The following is an 18249-nucleotide window of genomic DNA, read 5'->3' as shown; positions in this document are numbered from 1 at the left end:
ACCATTTTATAGTCCAAATTGGGAAAGATAAATACAGTAAATGGACAAAAGTTCAAAGATTCGCAAAATGTTTAGGGGCATGTGTACCCCTGCGTCCCCCCAGAAAAAAGCTCTGCCCCGTTCTATACCAGAAGAGTCTATGATTCCAATTCCCTTCCAGCCCCTGCATTTCTACCAAGTTTTGCCATCTGCACAGGACTGTTAATTCGATGGGTTTTGAGGTTGAAGTGTTGAAGAGGCTCTCTCCCCACAACTTTCTGTTTCATTGTTACGTTTCTATGGAACCGCAATCCAAATGCCTGGCTCACTCTTCAGTTTAATGAGACCACAGGCTGAAGCAACAGCAAAACAGTTTGTGCTTGCCAACATTGAGAGGAGAATAATGAGGGGGTGGGGAAGGGCTCTGTTTGCTTTTGGAGAGAATTGGCATTGGTCTTATCTCTTATCTGGGCCTTTATAGGGAAGGTTGCCAGAAATACAACTAAGAATTTTATTGAGCATTCTTTTTATTGACTGCTTCTTTTGTGCATGCAATCCTCATATGTAATTTGTCAGCAAGCCCTTTTATGTATATGCTGTTCTTTTGTTGTGGAATACAGCCAAGGCAACAAGATCATTTACTTGCTCTCTGATAAGAAGCTAGTTGCCCCTTCACAGATAAGGAACCTTTGAATTTGCTCCACCTCCCCACAGCAGTATCAAATTTCCACATGTAAATATTGTTTGGAAAGGGGATATAGAGAGACCTCATATTCGATCTTTCCTCTGCCAGTGGAATCTGAGAAAAGTCTGCTTGGAGGTGTGAGATCAAGACGCATCATGAAGACATTGGGTTTTCTGCTTCTCATTCTGGCACTCTTTTTCCTGTACTCAGGTGAGTCACCTAACATACTGCCAAGGTACCTTTTAGAGAGACTTTCCTCTTGAAATTTGTGTCACATTATACACTCACATCTCAGAAAGGGACACACACCAATTCCATGATTCCATGAGCTGGATGTAAGAGCCACAGGGAATTGTTGTTGTTTAGTTTTTTAGTTGTGTCCGACTCTTCGTGACCCCATGGACCAGAGCACGCCAGGCACTTCTGTCTTCCACTGCCTCCCGCAGTTTGGTCAAACTCATGCTGGTAGCTTCGAGAACACTGTCCAACTAGCTCGTCCTCTGTCGTCCCCTTTTCCTTGTGCCCTCCATCTTTCCCAACATCAGGGTCTTTTCCAGGGAGTCTTCTCTTCTCATGAGGTGGCCAAAGTATTGGAGCCTCAGTTTCACGATCTGTCCTTCCAGTGAGCACTCAGGGCTGATTTCCTTAAGAATGGAGAGGTTTGAACTTCTTGCAGTCGATGGGAATACAAATGCTTAACATGTAGAATTTACTCTGCCACATGAAGAGGCTCAATGACAGCACAGCAAATTCCTGGGGGTACCTGGCACTGTTACCTGGTACTCTCCATGCCAATCCACATGATGAATAGCTTGCAAACATTAAGGACCCCAGGAGCCGCCACACACACATTTTTGATGGCCTCTACAGGGCTGCCATAACACATGAAAGCAGAACTTATGTGGAGTTCTAAGAGGAAGTTCGACAGGATTGTGTTGCAAACCGATGGGATTTGAACAAATTTATGTGGGGAAAGCTTTCATTTGTGTTGTCAACCAGATAATGAATCTTAATTTATTTGTTCATTTTCACTTCAACTATTAATCAGTTATGTTATTTGGCATATTCCATATCAAAATAGTAAAGGAAAAGTAAGAGGAAATGCACCTCATTTTTCAGAGGTGAATAAAATGTCCCCCAATGGACTGCTGTTCAACAGGTGGCTTTTCTTTACAGCTTTTTAAATTGTTGTTTTGGTTCTAGATACTGTCGCTGAAGCAAGAAGACCCCAACTGCAGGTAAGAGCCAGCTATTTCTTCTGATTACACAATCAATATCGTGTAGCTGTAGAGGAGAATTAAAGCACGTAATAGTAAGTGAAGAACAATGAAAACAAAGTTTAGGATTAAACTAATTCTTGCAGTGCTGTGCTGTTGAATCTGAGAGGTTTACAGGGGGCAAATGTAAAGTTCTGGTCCTGTCTCATCAGCATATTCATTTCCATGAAGGAAATGTGCTCCTGAACGGAACAGGGATAAATAATTGGCTTAGAAATGGGAATGAAATGCATTAAGTAAGAATTGTGGCTCAAAATCGGTCGGAGCAACTCTGCTATGAGCAAAGGATGCAATATATGGAACTTTTTAGTTTGGAAAAATGGTGAGAAAGATGGCACATGACAGAGGTGTATCAAATAATGCAGGGCATGGGAGAAGAACTTGGGGCATACAGTGAAGCTGAATTTTTGAAGATTCGGGAGAGACAAAAAAAGGGCTTCTTCAGTGGTTGAACTATGGAATTGAATCCAACAAACAATAGTTATGGCCACCAGCATAAAGGTAAAGGTAAAGGTACCCCTGCCCGTATGGGCCAGTCTTGACAGACTCTAGGGTTGTGCGCTCATCTCACTCTAGAGGCCGGGAGCCAGCGCTGTCCGGAGACACTTCCGGGTCACATGACCAGCGTGACAAAGCTGCTCTGGCGAGCCAGAGCCGCACACGGAAATGCCGTTTACCTTCCCGCTAGTAAGCGGTCCCTATTTATCTACTTGCACCCAAGGGTGCTTTCGAACTGCTAGGTTGGCAGGCGCTGGGACCGAACGACCGGAGCGCACCCCGCTACGGGGATTCAAACCGCCGACCATGCGATCGGCAAGTCCTAGGCGCTGAGGTTTTACCCACAGCGCCACCCACGTCCCGGCATAGGTGGTTTTAAAAGAGCATTAAATAAAATTCATGAAGGATAAAGCTCACAATGGCTACTAGCTATAATAGCTATGCACTCCATGAGTGTAGCCAAGGCAGGACAGGAGAGGGCAGCTGTCCACCCCCTAAATCAAGTAAATAAATTTTTAAAAATCTAACTAACCAACGAATCACATCACAGATAGCTCGTTCTCCCGTCACTAACATACGTAAAAAGGTAAAGGGTAAAGGACCCCTGGACGGTTAAGTCCCGTCAAAGGCGACTCTAGGGTTGTGGTGCTCATGTGGCTGAGGGAGCTGGTGTTTGTCCACAGACAGCTTTCCAGGTCATGTGGCCAGCATAACTAAACCACTTCTGGTGCAATGAAACACCGTGACAGAAACCAGAGAGCACGGAAACACTGTTTACCTTTCTGCCACAGCGGTACCTATTTATCTACTTGCACTGGTGTGCTTTCAAACTGCTAGGTTGGCAGGAACTGGGGCAGAGAAATGGGAGCTCACCCCATCGCAGGGATTCAAAACACTGACCTTCTGATCGGCAAGCTCAATAGGCTCCTAAAGCCTGCCGCTGCTAACATAAATCCTGGCTGTGTCCATGATACACTACTACATAGTATGGGGTGTAAGTAGGGTTGCCATATGTCAAGAAGTAAAAACCCAGACAAAAAGTTGGGGGAACTGGTTGAGCTTCCCAAAGAAAGTTGTTGAGCTTTTTTGGGGAAAGGGGTAGGACGCATTGTGCTGCTTCTGGGGCAGTTTGTCCACCTTTGGGGTTCCCACCCTGCACCTAGCTCTCACAACAGCAACCACGCCCTGGAAACGGCTTCAACTACCCGCACACAGCTGTTGTTGCCACAGCAGCAGTGGGTGGTTTGTTCCTTGTAGGTTCCTTGGAGGCTGGATCTGCAGCCCCTGTGGAACCTGCCCCCTGAGGTGGTCACCTTGCCTTGACTCATGGGTGAGCTGGTCCTTATCACCCTGCCCCATCCAGCTAAGCTGTGATCATGTTGGTATCACACGGGAGCAGAGATGGGGAGAAATTCTATTCAGTTTGCATTTAAAGGCAAAACTGTCACATTGCACTTCTGATGCAATGTGGGAACTGAAGCAAAGCTATTATTCAAAATTCACAAATACCGTATTTTTCCATGTAAAAAGTATGTTAGGAATTGTGGGTCGTCTTATACATGGATAGTGCATGGGAGGGACGTAGGATTGGTTGCTGCCATGAGCCAGAGATTGCCAACGGCATGTTATTGGTGGTTGCGGCAAGGGCTGGTGTTGATTGGCTGTCGCTGTGGCAATTGGGCGAGCAATTGGCGGCTTCTGCCAGCAAGGTGACAGACAATAGGTGGCTTTTGCGATGTGTGTGAGTGGCAGTGTAGGTCATGCAGGTGAGCTATTTTTGGCAATCCCACCTAAAAAAAAGCTCAACAACTATGGGCAATTCTCCCCCCAAAAATGTCAACAACTTTGGGCAATCTCCCCTTCATTTTCTTAATTTTGTGTCCCCCAAAATAGGGGTTGTCTTATGCACGGGAGTGTGTTATAAACGGAAAAATACGATATCCAAATTTTCATTCCTCCAGCCAACAGACATTTACAAAAATGTATATATTAAAAAGAAAGTGTGCTTAAAAAATAATATATGAGAGGCAGTGTGGTGTAGTGCTTAGAGTGTTGGACTACTATCTGGGAGACCAGAATTCAATTGTGTGCTCAGCCACGAAGCTTACAGGCCTCTGGTTTCTTAAGGAAGGTATATTTAAATACCTTTTTTAGCTCATTATAGATCATTTCCCAGAAAGCCTTAACCCTTGGGCACGTCCACCAAAGGTGAAAGAATGTTCCTTCGGTTTCTTTACATTTCCAACACTTGTTGTCTGGCAAATGGTATATTTTTGCAAGCTTGACTGGGGTCATGTACCACCTATATATCATTTTCATAATATTTTCTTTCAAGGCATTACATGCCGTGAATTTCACACCGGTGGTCCATAACTGTTCCCAGTCAGCAAACATAATGTTATAACCAATATCTTGCGCCCATTTTATCATAGCTGATTTAACCGTTTCATCCTGAGTGTTCCATTTTAACATCAAGTTATACATTTTTGAAAGTATCTTAGTTTTTGGTTCTAACAATTCTGTTTCTAGTTTTGATTTTTCCACCTGGAAGCCAGTTTTTTTGTCCATTTTAAAAGCCTCCCTGATCTGAGCATAATGTAGCCCGTCTCGCACTTTGTCCTTTAGTTTCTCAAAACTCTGCAATCTCCATGTGTCTCCATCTTTTTCTACTATTTCCCAATATTTTGGCCAGTTGGCCTCCATATTGAGTCTTTTCTGAGCCTTAGCTTCCATTGGGGACAGCCACCTTGGGGTCTTACTTTCTAACAAATCTTTGTATCTTATCCAGACATTGAACACTGCCTTCCTGACAATATGGTTCTTGAAAGCTTTATGAGCTTTAACCTTGTCGTACCACAAATATGCATGCCACCCAAATACATTGTTGAACCCTTCCAAATCCAAAACATCAGTGTTCTCCAGAAGTAGCCAATCTTTCAACCAGCAGAAAGCTGCTGATTCATAGTACAATTTCATGTCTGGCAGGGCAAACCCCCCTCTTTCTTTAGCATCAGTTAATATTTTAAATTTTATTCTGGGCTTTTTGCCCTGCCAGACAAACCTGGAGATATCTCTTTGCCACCTCTTGAAACACTCCATCTTGTCCACAATCTGTAAAGTCTGAAACAAAAACAACATTTTTGGCAATACATTCATCTTTATAGCAGCAATTCGACCCAACAAGGAAAGCTTCAATTTTGACCGGGGGTGACCTTGGTTGTTGTGAGGCTAAAATGAGGAGGGAAGAACTTGAGCTCTTTGGGGCAAAAAGGTGGGGTCTAAATGTAATGAACAAATAATGAAATAACATACAAAAAACAAATTATACCGAGGGAAAGTGCTTGCAAAAACGTGTACAAAGCGTGTTCTCCTTCATGGAGAGCACGTGTTGCGGTGGGGGCCGCCAGGACACTCCAAAGTTGGGGGGTGGGCTAATTGATCGTTGGCCACTGATGTGATTGGGGCTTCCCTTGTTGTTGGGAAGAAGTTAATGTTGCCATTTATTGATTGACAGTCAGAAATGCTAAAATTCCTCGCACAGGGCTAGGGCTTCCTCTTTTCGCCCATGCATCGGATTGCCCATCCCTCCCTCCCTAGAATAGGGTTGTTCGCTTTGACCTTGCTATGCCTATCATGGGGTCGTCTGCTTTGGAGCGGGGGCCTGGTAGGAATTTTGTCCATCTGGCTGATTGGCCGGGGCCATTTGGTTTTTGCCTACTGCATAGCAAATCGTCACAACTTGTAAGGTTCACTTTAGGCATTGGTTTATGGTTTGGTTGGTTGAGGGGCATGGATTGGCTGTGCCTGCCCCTCTAATGCTGCTGCTGCAAGGGATTCCGTTAAAGGAATTGGGGGCTAACTATTGCTTGTCCACTCTGTCAAGGGGGCTCGGGCCATAGCAATGAGCTCCTGGTTGCATTTGGGGTGAGGGCAGGTTCCCTGCTCCGCGTAACCCCCAAGTGTATTCCCCTATTCTGACTTTCGCATCGTGCGGAATGTCAGTCTGTCCCCCATGGTGGGGGCAGATAGTTGCAACCAATGCCTACGCAACCACTCACAAATTTGTATTTTAATAAAGTTGTGGCCAAAATTATGCCAAAAATCTTAAACAAAAATTTCTGTGTGGTGTGTGAGTTATTGGGGTGGACCTGGGGACCTCGACACGCAAAAGTAAAAAAAATAAAAAATGATTGGAATAAACCTGCCTCAAAATGCTAATAAACTTCCAGGAGAACATAAAGAGAGAGAAAACTTATGAATTGTAGCAGAAATATCTGAAGAACTGATTTTAAGATTGGAAAGCAGAAACAGAGAGAACTGAAATTAACAGACCCCCCTCAATTCCTGGAAACACATAAACAAAAAATAGATACAGATAAATAAAATGAGCAATGTAAAGTTTATTCATTTATTTCATTTACTTAAGGCATTTATACAGCTCCTAATTGTTTGCATCTCTGAGCAGTGCTTATAAAACAAGGCAAAAAAAATCATGGAACAATGAAAGAATTTAAAAATTATAATAAAACCAAACACTAGCTTAAGCTGCAACAGAGCACAGTCATATAATATACATGTCCTCTGGTGGGAAATAAATGGTAAGTATTTGACTTGATGGTTTTAAACCAGTCAGGGTGTGCATCTGTGTGGGTGTGTAGGTATGGTCACATTTATTTCTTTAGTTTCAACATTAAAAATTACATTGAGTTGGCTTTGCACGTAAGCCTGAGAACATCCCTTGCTTTCTGAAAACACGGAGGACTATCTTACTATATGTTTATCGTACATCTGCCCCTGAAATTCTCCTTCTCTCTTGGCAGAATGGTAAGGCACAGCATAACAATGCTTGGTGAATGATCATGGGTATTCACTCACTGTGTATTTATGTATGTGCTTATATTTATAATGCTCAAAGAAGTCATTGTGTAGCTTAATGCTAAGTGGGCAAGGAAGCTTGAAAAGGTGCTATTGCTCTCTTGCTCTCTGCAGGTTGATTGCCAAGGCTATCCGAGAAACTTCTGCACCCTGGAGTTGCAACGAATGTGTGGTTCTGATGGCCAGACATACAGCAATAAGTGCTTCTTCTGCAATGCCTTTGTGTGAGTACAGATTTCCCATGATGAAGAATCTGAAAACGATGAGCAGGATTTGTAGCCTATTTAAGAGAAACGCTGCCTTACAAAGGGCTGGATCCAATGTCTGTGCAAGTTTTCTGCTTGTGTAGTGGATCTTCCCCTCTCTCCTCTCTCCCCCACTCTGGCATGAGGAACCCCACACCTCTTGTAAGTGTTCCTCCAACCCTCTAAACCAAATTTGGAGTGGGTGGGAGGGCACAAGGAGAGGAAAGGGAAGTTCCAAGGCACAAGTGGAAGTCCTTGCCTGAACAAAACAACCGTCAGATGCAATCCAAATAATTTTGTAACATGAAACTTGGAGAATGAAGCAATTTCATCCAGTGTTGTCGCCTACAGGAAATGTAACTTAGAACAGTATCCAACTAAACAGTTGGGCTAGCACAAACACTTGGAGCTGCACAATGGAATTTCTCATTCCCTTTTCCCACCTGAACATATTTAGGAGTTGCGCATGGTGTAGGGGGAGAGGATAAGGTGGAGTTTCATTCCACAGCTCCAAAGTCCTTGAACTAGTAGACCTGTCCAGTTGGAGGCCACCCTATGGTTGCCAATTTCAAGTGACCTCTCTTTTTCAGTTGATCCTACTCACTGGTACATTTCTTCTGTTTAATAATTTTGCATCTTGTGGATCCTCACACTCTGCTTTGTCCTTCTCTCATCAGCAAAAGTCGTGGAAGGCTCTCCCTGATTAGATATGGACCATGCTATGGAGCTAGGAATGTCTAAAGAACATCCACTAAAGAATGCCACCCTCAGTTCATGCCTTGCTCACCTTTTAGCATCACCACAAACAAAGCCACCCACTGTTTCCTCCTTGCATTTTCTGCTTTAGTAGCTGAAGAAAACATTGCATCATCTTGATTGGATTTATCAATAAATAAGCTAAGCAGCATTATCTATCTCAGAGTCTTCTTTCCCATTCTTACACCTCATATATATTTGGGATCTGTGAAGAGAGAAAAAGTAGATGTTGTCATACCCACTAAGAGTCCACAAACAGTAATATCTTGAGTTACAGTTTATGCTTGAAACTGTGGATGGTGGGTTGCTACAAAATACACCTGCCTATACATAGGAAACCAGCATATCAGGCAGGGGCAAGTGTAAATTTGAATCCTTCTGTCTGATGTTCTACATTTCTAATTTCTCCACCCCACGGGGAAGCATTCAGTGATGTGATTCATGCACCAGCAACTTGAAGTGGTGCAGTCTAGCAAGAGCCACACCATTTGATTCTGCTGGCCACATAGCTTGTTCTTAACATCTCCTTTGAAGGACCTCATGGCTTTGCAACTAAACCTTTAACACAAAGTTTTACAATGTCCCCTGTCCCCATTTTCATGGGTCATCTTTGACAGGTAGATGGGACAACCCACGTGGCAATCACCTGACATCATGATTATCAGATCATAGAGGATGAGTTCATACCTGGTTTCTGAAGGGATCACCTGAGCAATTGCGTTCCCCATGGATGCTTTCAGAGTGGTGTTGTTGTTGTTAGCAGCAGCAGCACCAGTATTCTCATGCACTATTTCCACTTTCAATGTCGAAAAGCTTTGAAAATATGGAAGAGATTTCATAAAAACCGAAATCAGTTTGTTTTATGGGCCTTGTTGACATTCATAGCATTCTTGCTGCCATCATGTTTCACATTTATTCTATGAAATATCCCCAGAAATGGAAGGCACTTTGTGAAATGGATGGAGCCTATATCCCATGTATTACAATGCAAAGCGTATCATTAAAAAAATTATAATAATCCAGGGCAGCTTTCTAATATAATACCTTTATTCTTCTGGGCTCAGGTGTGTCTCTGAAGCACCTCTGACCAATGCGTCCCTGTCCTCATAACGAGGAGGCATGGAGGTTATTTTACAGAAATTACAGGTCAGCAAAAATAGATGGTTTGTTCTTCGATGGCTGGGAAGAGAAGATATGGAAACTATGCACCAGCACTGCTTTTTATGGCAAAGCAGAACTAATCAGGCATGGATTAATCATTTTACATTTAGGAATATGAATATACCAAATTAATATATAGTATATCATCCTGGCCACTATTTCAGGTTTTGATTATTTTCCTCATCACAATTACTTTGGGCAGGCACTGGGAGAATGATATTGGAAAAGACATCTACACAGTTGGGTGTAGGGGTCAGCCGGTACACTTGCCCCAGACCTCTGAGGGGCACCTTGGGGGCACAGACAAGGGCCTGTTGGATTTAGACCAAGAATGCCTTGTGCCTCCAAACCGACTGGGGACTCCCACCCTGGGAATCAGACAAGCTCTGTATGGGTCTGCACCTGCACAGCCAAGCATCCTGGTCCTGCACAGCATTCCTTGGTAATATATATTTTATCTGTTACATTTCTCTTACATTGTGCTTCAATCAGGGGTCAGCAACCTTTTTCAGCCATGGGCCGGTCCACCGTCCCTCAGACCATGTGGTGGGCCAGACTATATTGGGGGGGGGGGGAATGAAAGAATTCTTATGCCCCACAAATAACCCAGAGATGCATTTTGAATAAAAGGACACGTTCTACTCATGTAAAAACACGCTGATTCCTGGACTGTCCACGGGCCAAATTGTGAAGGCAACTGGTCCGCATCTGGCCCCCGGGCCTTAGGTTGCCTACCCCGTGCTTCGTCATCTCTTCTCCTCTCCTGAGGGCTTCCTAAAGACGCACAGCAAAATTATTTTGAGTTTTACAATCTACCCTGATTGGCTCAGATTTGATGGGATTTTTATCATAAAAGGCTTGGTCCTAAGTTTCTTCTGAGCATCACAGCATCTCACCAAATGTTTTAAGAGGCATTTGGCCCAGCAGCAATAATTACATTTCAGAGAGGACAGGGGAGGACATTTCCCCCCTCTCATCCCTTGAAACCAGCTGGGTATATACAGTAGTACCTCGGGTTACATATGCTTCAGGTTACATATGCTTCAGGTTACAGACTCCGCTAACCCAGAAATAGTGTGGGGTGGCGGCAGCAGGAGGCCCCATTAGCTAAAGTGGTGCTTCAGGTTAAGAACAGTTTCAGGTTAAGAACGGACCTCCGGAACGAATTAAGTACTTAACCTGAGGTTCCACTGTGTGTGTGTGTGTGTGTGTGTGTGTGTTTTATATATACACAAGCTGTACATACATACACATGATGACATTTAAATCAGCCTGTAGCACCTTTCTTTCATCTTTTCCAGTTTGGGAACATGTCACTCATGAAGTGCTTGTTGTACATCAAACTGAATGACTGGATGTCTATTGTTCTCTTCTAAGATCATTGTTTTCCTTCAAAGTACTTAAAAAGTAGCATCAAAGCCACACCTTTCCCACACCTAACAACAGAAGGGTTAGAGTTTCATCCAAAAGTAAGCAAGGCCATTTTGGGTGCTGAGATCTCATGCGATTTCGTGTTGATCTCTCTCTCCACCCCACCCCCGGTGCTTTTTCCAGGGCCATGGTTTTGGTGCCTTGGTGGACCACAAACTTAACATGAATCAACAGTGTGATGCAGCAGCAAAGAAAGCTAACACTATTCTAGGCTGCATCAACAGAATTATAGTGTCCAGATCAAGGGAAGTAATAGTCAGACCACACTTGGAATACTGTGTCCAATTCTGGGCACCACAATTTAAGAAGGATGTTAACAAGCTGGAATGTGTACAAAGGAGGGCAACCAGAATGATCAAGGGTCCGGAAACTAAGCCTTACAAGGAGCGCTTGAAGGAGATGGGTATGTTTAGCCTGGAAAATAGGAAACTGAGAGGAGATATGATAGCCATCTTCAAATATCTAAGGGCTGTCACATGGAAGAGGGAACATGCTTGTTTTCTCCTGCTCTGGAGGGTAGGACTTGAACTGCAGGAAAGGAGTTTCCTATTAAACATTCGAAAAAAACTTTCTGACAGTAAGAGCTGTTCAGCAGTAAAACAGACTCCCTCGGGAGATTGTGGACTCTCCTTGCTTGGCGGTTTTAAGCAAAGGTTGGATGGCCATCTGTCATGGATGCTTTAGCCGAGATTCCAACATTGGACTAGATGACCCTTGGGGTCCTTTCCAACTCTAAGTTTCTATGATCTCGTGTGTTGCCCCAAAATGCATGTTTTTTGGGCAACATGTGGGCTCTGTGATCTCACGTGGGTCATGTGACACATGCGGAAATACAGGCAGGAAGTCGTGCGTCCCTGTTTTTGGGACTCAGGATGTTGGAGTGTTTGCAATGGTCAGCCATATACATTCAGAAAGCCCACAGGTTCTACTTTGGCTTGGGGGGGGGTGTCCAGTGAGAGAGCAAGTTCTCTCCAAGTTAATAAAAAGTGGGGATAGAGGGCTGGACACACTCTGGAATTTCCTTGTTCATCTATGCAGAGTCCCTGGGTGAACAACTCTGAGATGATAAGAACTCAGCCTTACTCTTCTGAGCAAGCCATATTACCAATCGTAACAGTACTGAGTTGAATTAATTAAGCCTTTGGAAGTCAGATTTGTTTATTTAGGTGGCCCTCTTTGGCTTCTAGGCTCCTTGAAACATTACCCTAATATGAAGAAGATATTTTACCAATGAATTAAAACTGGTGTGGACACTATGAGCACAACAGGCTAGTAGTTCAGTGAATCTGATATGGGACAATCCGTTCTAGGTAACAGATCCTCCAAGGATCCCTATCTTCCAGGGACAGTCCCATATTTAGAGAAGCTGTTCCGGTTTCTGATTTGATCCCAGAATGTCTCGCTTTTCCTTAGGATGTCCCTATTTTCATTGAAGAAATGTTGGAAGGTATGAGGTAATGGTGGACACAGCGATGGTTTCCCTGCACAGTTCCAGCTGAAATGAAAGGGAGATGAGGAAGGAGGCAGTAATGTTCTAGCACAGTTCCCATTCATTGCAGTGGAACTCAAGCAAGAGAAACTCCCAGTGGATTGTCCTCAGTGCCGGATTACCAAATAAGCGAGTTACGTATGGCTCCCACACCTTTTAGGGGTCCTACGACAATGGATCAAAATAACATTGATTTGATCTCAAAAGAAAATTACAAACACATTTTAGGAGATAATTTGTAAAGGGCTCCCCAAGATTTCAACTGCCTAGGGGCCTCCACAGGGTTTAATCCTGCACTGATGGTCCTGCTTATGTATATGTTTTGCAACCTAAATTGTTTGTACATTTGCTTTTGAGCTAGGTAAGGTGAGCCTTACTTTGCGGACTCATCTTGCCCTCTAATAACCACATAAAACACCTTCAATGTCCTTGCTGTAATCCAGCTTCATTCATTTCAGTGTCAGTATAATGCATGTTATATGCAAAGTGTGCACTGCTCGACATCTGAGTCACAGCATGAGTCTTCTGATCTGCCACAAGCATTACAATGGATATTCTTTGTTGAACAGGAACGATCCATGTTAAAATTCACCCTGCCAATATTTATTCAAAGGTTCGATTTTAAACAACCCTTCAAAAATAGAAGTCACCTTCAAATATAGTAATCTCCCCCAAATATCTGCTGAAACCATCTTCCCAGGACTGAAGATGAATCAGCCTTCCAAGTGCAGGGCAGTCCAGTAAAATAGGCCACCCTACACTTGACATAAGTCACACATCAAGACAACCACTTCCTGACAGTAAGAGCTGTTCGACAGTGGAATTTGCTGCCAAGGAGTGTGGTGGAGTCTCCTTCATTGGAGGTCTTTAAGCAGAGGCTTGACAACCATATGTCAGGAGTGCTCTGATGGTGTTTCCTGCTTGGCAGGGGGTTGGACTCGATGGCCCTTGTCGTCTCTTCCAACTCTATGATTCTATGATTCTATGAACCAAAATGTGTAAGGGGAGTAAGGGGAGTAAGGGGAGAGGTATTCCTTAAGTACCATCATGTATTCTTCCCCAGCCTGGAGTCCTCCAGATGTTCTGGACTTCCCTCCCATCAGCCATGCTGCCTAGTGCTGATGAAAGTTGTAGTCTAGAACATTTGGAGAGCACCAGGCCGATGAAGGTTGCTCTGCCATTCTAGCCAGTGAGGATGCTGAGCTTCAGAATTTTATTTCATTTTCAGCAACCCTACATTTTGACCATCCAAAGCATGAGTAGCAAATCTGGGTCTACAACTTACCATTTGTGGTTCATTCTGAGGTTCCCTGTTGGACCACAGGGACTCCCTGTTTAGGAACAAACCTATAACGTCCTTTCATCTCTTTGTAGAATTGAAAAAACAAAACTGACATTCATAGTCTAAATAGTCCAAAGGAGTGTCAGCAGCAGCACATGTAACCTATGAGACTCCACAAGCAGCAATGAAGTCATGCTCTTTTATATTGCCTTCTCCCAACACTTCTCATGAACAAATTTAGACTCTGCTTCCAAAATAGAAAGCTGTGTTGGAGCCATTATGTCCTCCAAATCTCAATCCTTCTATTATTATCTTTCCTGTGCCCATTAAGAAACAACTCATAACATGTTGAATCTACACTGCAAGGACTTGGTAAGAATCCCATGTCACCAGTGCTGTTGCCCTGCTGGGTGACTGGCTGGGAAGTTCCAAGCTGTGAGAAGGCTATGATTAGGGAGGAAATGGAAAGTAGCAATTGATGGATAAATTACAAGCTCCAAGGAGTGCCTCGCATAATTATTGTTGTAGTCTGGGCTTGTTGTGGATATAGCAGCATGCCTAAAGGATGTGACAACCCCATAAACATCTGCTGGTGTCTTGGGCCAATGGTTGCTCTCAAAAGAAGGTAAAGATGTTTTCTCACCAGGTGGGGCCTACTGTGCTGGGCATATAAATAAATGGAGAGTTTGATGGGTCAGAGCTTCCCCTGAGTTTCAGCACTGACAACCCATCCGCTTGACTTGAACCCAATTTATAGGAACAGTATGAAAACTGCAGGTGTCTTTGTGCTACTGAGCCTGGCTGTATTCTGCTTCTTCTCAGGTAAGTGAGAAAAAAGGAGGACTCCAGTGTTTAAAAAACAGCCTCAGTCTCCATAAAAGACTGCTCCCAAGAGGGAGAGGTGCTATCCCAGAGTGTACCAGAATATTTTCCTTCTACCGCTTGTTGTAAAATGAATTGTGCTTCTGTTGACAACACCAGTAGGGATATTAAAAGATAAGACAATTCTTGCTTGAAAGCATCATCACCTGAGCATTTCACCTATATAAGAATGTAAGCTGTGTAAACCTCAGCTATCCAGATTCTGGTGTCCATATCTGACATAACTGCTGTTCCTCATTGTTTTCTTTTACAATACCCAATGACTTGATCAGACAGATTGACATCCACGCACTCTTGGGAATACAAGTAAGATTTATGCAGATCTGTACAACTTGGCACACACCAAGCCAAGTACGGTTTAGTGGTCACGTACGACAACATGATTAAACAGTTTTACTGATTGTACTTTTATATGGCTGTTTTAAATGGATTGTTGTTGTTGTTTTAATGTTTATACCACCCTGGGCTCCTTTGGAAATAAGGAGAGGATAAAATCTTAACAAAGCAAATAAATACATTTTTGTATAATATTATGTGTACCTAATAATGACAGTCTTTCTAACTTGAGGGAAACTGAGCAACAATTGCAATATTCTTTTCTTGCTCCTCTTGCAATTTTGTATGGTGTACACTGCCCTGTCATATTTTCTTGAAAGTGAAGTTTATAAAGTGCAGTTTATAAATACATACAATATTCTGATTCTATTACTCCTTCGGTATTAGTTCTATAATATGTTAGTAAGCCTTGCTGTTCCTTTCTGTTACAGATGTTACCAGTCAACGTGAGGGAGAGGTCAGTGCAGCTGTTTTTATTTCCTCCTGGGATGTTGCTTGTATATGGCCCCATTTCACATCTAGACTTACTATTAAGTTGCTGTGAAGAGAAGAGGTCCTATCTTGACCCTGAAAGGGATTGTTCGCCAGTCCCATGGTCCTACACACCTGTCCTCTCCCTTTGTGTTAGCATCTGGGGAAGGGGCAAATAGAACATAGCTCTGCCAAGTTTTCTGATCAAGGCAAGCAATTTTAAGGGGCATGGACAACATGAGTGTCAGTGTGGTGTAGTGGTTAAGAGCGGTAGTCACGTAATCTGGGAAACCGGGTTCGTGTCTCCACTCCTCCACATGCAGCTGCTGGGTGACCTTGGGCCAGTCACACTTCTGTGAAGTCTCTCAGCCCCACTCACCTCACAGAGTGTTTGTTGTGGGGGAGGAAGGGAAAGGAGAATGTTAGCCGCTTTGAGACTCCTGAAGGGGAGTGCAAGGCGGGATATCAAATCCATTGGTTAGGCTATCCTGATTCAAAATTGGCTGTTATAAAACTGTTTAAGCTGGTATGTGGAATGGCCCGTGTTTCTGTCATGAGTACAAAATGGCAGGACTAATAGGACCATGGGCACAGATTCCTAGGGATCAAGGCAGTTTCAGGGGGAACGACTATTTTTTTTTTTTTAGGAAGCTGGCCCCCTCAGTGTTCAGATGGGAGTTGGCTCTGCCCCTAGCTCCTCACGACATTACATACGCAGCATCAGGACATCATGCGACATCCTGTCAGGCCCCCTCAGTCATCTTGAGAATCTGGCGCCTCTGAACTATAAAGAAAACTATCACTTAAAGGCTGTTTCTTGTCCCTTTAGGCTATTGACTGCAGTGAGTTTGATAACAATGAACCATACTGCACCAGGGAATCTAACCCTCACTGCGGCACAGATGGCCAGACCTACGGAAACAAGTGTGCTTTTTGCAAGGCAGTTGAGTAAGTACATTGAAGAGAGCTCTATACGCACAGCAGATGAAAGTATAACTGTTATGTTGCTTTCATGGTCAGCTCCAGGCTTGGGGACTGAAAAAATGTCCACTGGCTGATGTATGTTCTCTGTTGTAAGTTGGCTACCCCTATGCTACAGTTAGTGAAACTTATTTTCAAGATTTGCATGTCCTCTCCTTTTATGGAAATTATGTTTCCACCAACTTTCTGTTTCTGCCCAGAGACCCCCAATGAATCCAGCCTTGCTAGGAATTAGTTTCTTGTTGAAGTCAGGAAGAAATTCGCCTCTGTACAGTGTTGGAATAGGGTTCACACATTTAAGCATTCAACAAGTGAATGTACTTGTGATCTTCTGAGACTATATCAGAGCCAAATCAGAGAGATTCCTACTGGATTTAAAAAACAACCAACCAACCTGGGTTTACAAGAGATTGCTGTTCTATGAGTTAAGACTTTACAAGGATGTATAACTATGCAAACAAGGTAGGGGAGTTTTCCCAGCATGATGCATCAGCTACAAGAGGATTAAAAGAGGGAGTTGTTTGGCTCCTTCCAAGCTGTTGGTGACAACTCTCCCTATCGTAGCAAGACTGAGAGACAGTCAGTGTATGATGTGATACAGCTTTCTGGCCCTTGAATGCACAGTCAAGATGAGGTGAAATGGGAGTCAAGAAGGCTTTCCAGTCATGAGAAGGTGAGGCTCGGTGCCTTGCGGAGTTCTTTGCCCCTCACCAGAACTGACAGACAAAAAATAAATGATAAAAAAAAATTCTGCATGCAAATAATGCCCATTTCTACTATTGGTATTCTTTTTGCACGAGTCAGAGTTTAGCTTTGGCACACAAAATGTGTTGCTTTGATGTAGATAAAAAATAGATATGTGAAAGATGCATCTTTCAGATTGTGCACTGTTTGACTGGCATCTCTAAAAATGTCGCTGCCCTTAACAGTTGCTTGAGTTGCCTGTGGTATTGGGCCTGCACTGGCCCTTATTGGCAATCAAGGGGGTCTCCTGCTGTTAAATGGACTGGTCTGTTTTTACTTACTGCTATTCCTCTCAATAAACATATAGCAATTAAATCAGGACATCCCATTTTTGGGTGCCCTGCTCTCAGTAGGGCGCCCAAAAACGCACATTATTGTGATGTCACATGGACCGTGCAGGAATGCAGCCGGGAAGATGCCCGTCCCAGTTTTTGGCCTCAACATGTTGGAGGGTATGATATAGGTACAAAATAAGACTATTTCAGCATCTCACAATCAGGATCCCTACAAATCAAACATGAGAAGTGAAGGAAAATTAAGTCAGGAATTTTCTCTTCCTTAAAAGTTCTGAACTTGGCCTTCCATAAGTAGACTGGTATGTCTACTTATCAGTTCCTGCCATGTATAATCCTGTTTCTTCACAGACTAATGGCTTTAATTTACATATGTAAATCCTATTTTTCTAGGAAAAGTAATGGGAGTCTCGGTCTCCTGCACATGGGAAGATGCTCTTGAAGGTTTCACTGTTGCAGCTGAACACTAAGATGTCATATTCTACGCTGTACTGGTGAACGCTTAGAGAAGCTCTATGTAGGGGTGTGAGCTGTCATTGCTGCTGTCCTCCCCTCCCCGCTTTGGGCTCCTGGTGATGCTACTGTCTCCAGCACACATCTTCAATAAAGCAAAACTCAGCAGAATGTTTTGGCTCTTCTTTGTACTATGAGAAGCCTCAGAATGATGCAAAGGATGCGTTCCACTTAATATTCACTAGGGGGCTCCATTGACTGGTGAGTCCACATTCTTCCCTGTTTCCAATCTCTCTCGCTCTCATAAAATGTCTGTTGGAAAGGAGCAAACACTCTCCATGCAAAAAGTTTCAGAGAGTATTATGTTGGGTGCAAGATAAAACTATGAATACTTTCTGTAATTTGAAAATT

At 43.4% G+C, this 18249-nt stretch overlaps 2 protein-coding genes and 1 long non-coding RNA gene across 3 annotated transcripts; all 3 read left to right on the top strand.

Moving 5' to 3' along the window:
• The first annotated feature begins 686 nt into the window (after positions 1-686).
• LOC310699901 (ovomucoid-like) lies at positions 687-8466 on the top strand. Its single transcript, XM_083488578.1, has 4 exons — positions 687-874; positions 1868-1902; positions 7429-7538; positions 8237-8466. The coding sequence occupies exons 1-4, from the start codon at positions 820-822 to the stop codon at positions 8298-8300; spliced, it is 264 nt and encodes an 87-aa protein (XP_083344704.1). The 5' UTR covers positions 687-819; the 3' UTR covers positions 8301-8466.
• LOC310699914 lies at positions 2324-5931 on the top strand. The gene is made up of 3 exons (XR_014522294.1): positions 2324-3511; positions 3697-4526; positions 5624-5931. It is a non-coding gene; the product is annotated as an uncharacterized lncRNA (long non-coding RNA).
• Positions 8467-14090: 5624 nt separating the features above from the next.
• Positions 14091-18009, top strand: LOC310699903 (serine protease inhibitor Kazal-type 6-like). The gene is made up of 4 exons (XM_083488580.1): positions 14091-14500; positions 15328-15353; positions 16197-16315; positions 17779-18009. Exons 1-4 carry the CDS (start codon positions 14443-14445, stop codon positions 17825-17827), a joined length of 252 nt encoding a protein of 83 aa, XP_083344706.1. The 5' UTR covers positions 14091-14442; the 3' UTR covers positions 17828-18009.
• Positions 18010-18249: the final 240 nt, after the last annotated feature.

The sequence above is a fragment of the Podarcis liolepis genome, assembly GCF_965112155.1.
Source record: "Podarcis liolepis genome assembly, chromosome: 2".
Classification (NCBI taxonomy): Eukaryota; Metazoa; Chordata; class Lepidosauria; order Squamata; family Lacertidae; genus Podarcis; species Podarcis liolepis.
The sequence above is the reverse complement of the archived record's forward strand: the minus strand, read 5'-3'. Positions and strand labels throughout refer to the sequence as shown.

Bases quoted from the DNA above. Each gene is read 5' to 3' on its own strand.
- LOC310699903 (XM_083488580.1), top strand. From the start codon at position 14,443: ATGAAAACTGCAGGTGTCTTTGTGCTACTGAGCCTGGCTGTATTCTGC. The intron at 14,501-15,327 runs GTAAGTGAGAAA...TTTCTGTTACAG, and splicing joins TGTATTCTGCTTCTTCTCAG to ATGTTACCAGTCAACGTGAG. The intron at 16,316-17,778 runs GTAAGTACATTG...CTATTTTTCTAG, and splicing joins GCTTTTTGCAAGGCAGTTGA to GAAAAGTAATGGGAGTCTCG.
- LOC310699901 (XM_083488578.1), top strand. From the start codon at position 820: ATGAAGACATTGGGTTTTCTGCTTCTCATTCTGGCACTCTTTTTCCTG. The intron at 1,903-7,428 runs GTAAGAGCCAGC...TGCTCTCTGCAG, and splicing joins CAAGAAGACCCCAACTGCAG to GTTGATTGCCAAGGCTATCC. The intron at 7,539-8,236 runs GTGAGTACAGAT...TTCTCTCATCAG, and splicing joins TTCTTCTGCAATGCCTTTGT to CAAAAGTCGTGGAAGGCTCT.